Source organism: Hipposideros armiger, unplaced genomic scaffold (assembly GCF_001890085.2).
Source record: "Hipposideros armiger isolate ML-2016 unplaced genomic scaffold, ASM189008v1 scaffold_1145, whole genome shotgun sequence".
Classification (NCBI taxonomy): Eukaryota; Metazoa; Chordata; class Mammalia; order Chiroptera; family Hipposideridae; genus Hipposideros; species Hipposideros armiger.
In genome coordinates, this window is record NW_017732495.1 from 356,608 (window position 1) to 357,521 (window position 914).

The 914-nt window shown below is 39.6% G+C and overlaps 1 protein-coding gene across 1 annotated transcript in view; it reads left to right on the plus strand.

Moving 5' to 3' along the window:
- KCNN2 (potassium calcium-activated channel subfamily N member 2) overlaps window positions 1-189 on the plus strand; it is a gene marked incomplete at its 3' end in the record, with an annotated part of 243,353 nt that extends 243,164 nt beyond the window's left edge. The window contains exon 6 of the mRNA XM_019632454.1: window positions 48-189. Coding sequence (XP_019487999.1) covers window positions 48-189 — 142 coding nt within the window. The remainder of the gene's footprint in view (window positions 1-47) is intronic.
- Window positions 190-914: the final 725 nt, after the last annotated feature.

The following is a 914-nucleotide window of genomic DNA, read 5'->3' on the forward strand; positions in this document are numbered from 1 at the left end:
CACCGCAGATTAATTATAAAGGACTGGCTTTGTTTGCTATTTTTCAGGTACCATGATCAACAGGATGTTACTAGCAACTTCCTTGGAGCGATGTGGTTAATATCTATAACTTTTCTCTCCATTGGCTATGGTGACATGGTACCTAACACATACTGTGGGAAAGGAGTCTGTTTGCTTACTGGAATTATGGTAAGTGACTTTTTTTACTTTGCCTTGTTTATTGAAACTCAAGCCGGTACTGAAACCATTGGGTCCATGGGCAGAGGTCATCATAAGCTACTTGAGCTCCCAGCAGCAGGAAAGCAGTATACATAGATCAGTTCTGTTTTGGGAGAGAGCATCAACAGTCGTCACCTTATTTTTCCCATCACAAAGCTCCACTGAATACATATGGCTGCTAGACTGCTCTTTGTGGGCGATGCACTAATTTGATGAACAAATCCGATCTTAGAGCTTCAGGTTCAGAGCCAGGAAGTTCTTTATTTAAGTCTGGGTCTATTCTGCCATTTCCTACTAGCTCGTGAACTTGAGTAAATTTCTCTTCCCTGAAACTGACTCTGCTTGTCTGTAAAATGTGGACCATAAGCATCTTGATGTGTGTCAAAGGGTTGAAGAATTACATGACATTTTATCAGTTATATTTTATTAGGTTATATTTATTATTTCAGTAAATATTTGTTGAGTGCCAGGTCTATGCCAGGCACCAGCCTAGATACTGGAAATACAGCCAAAGAAGACAGGATCTTTTCTTGCCCTGCCTTCTTAGAGCTTACAGGGGAAGACCTACATTAAAAAAAATTAAAAATTAACAAATAATTGTTCATCACATTTGTGACAAATGTATGAGGAAGTATAGCTTCTGATCTAACTTGGGGACTGAGGAATGAGATCAGACCCCAGAGAAACAGATCCCT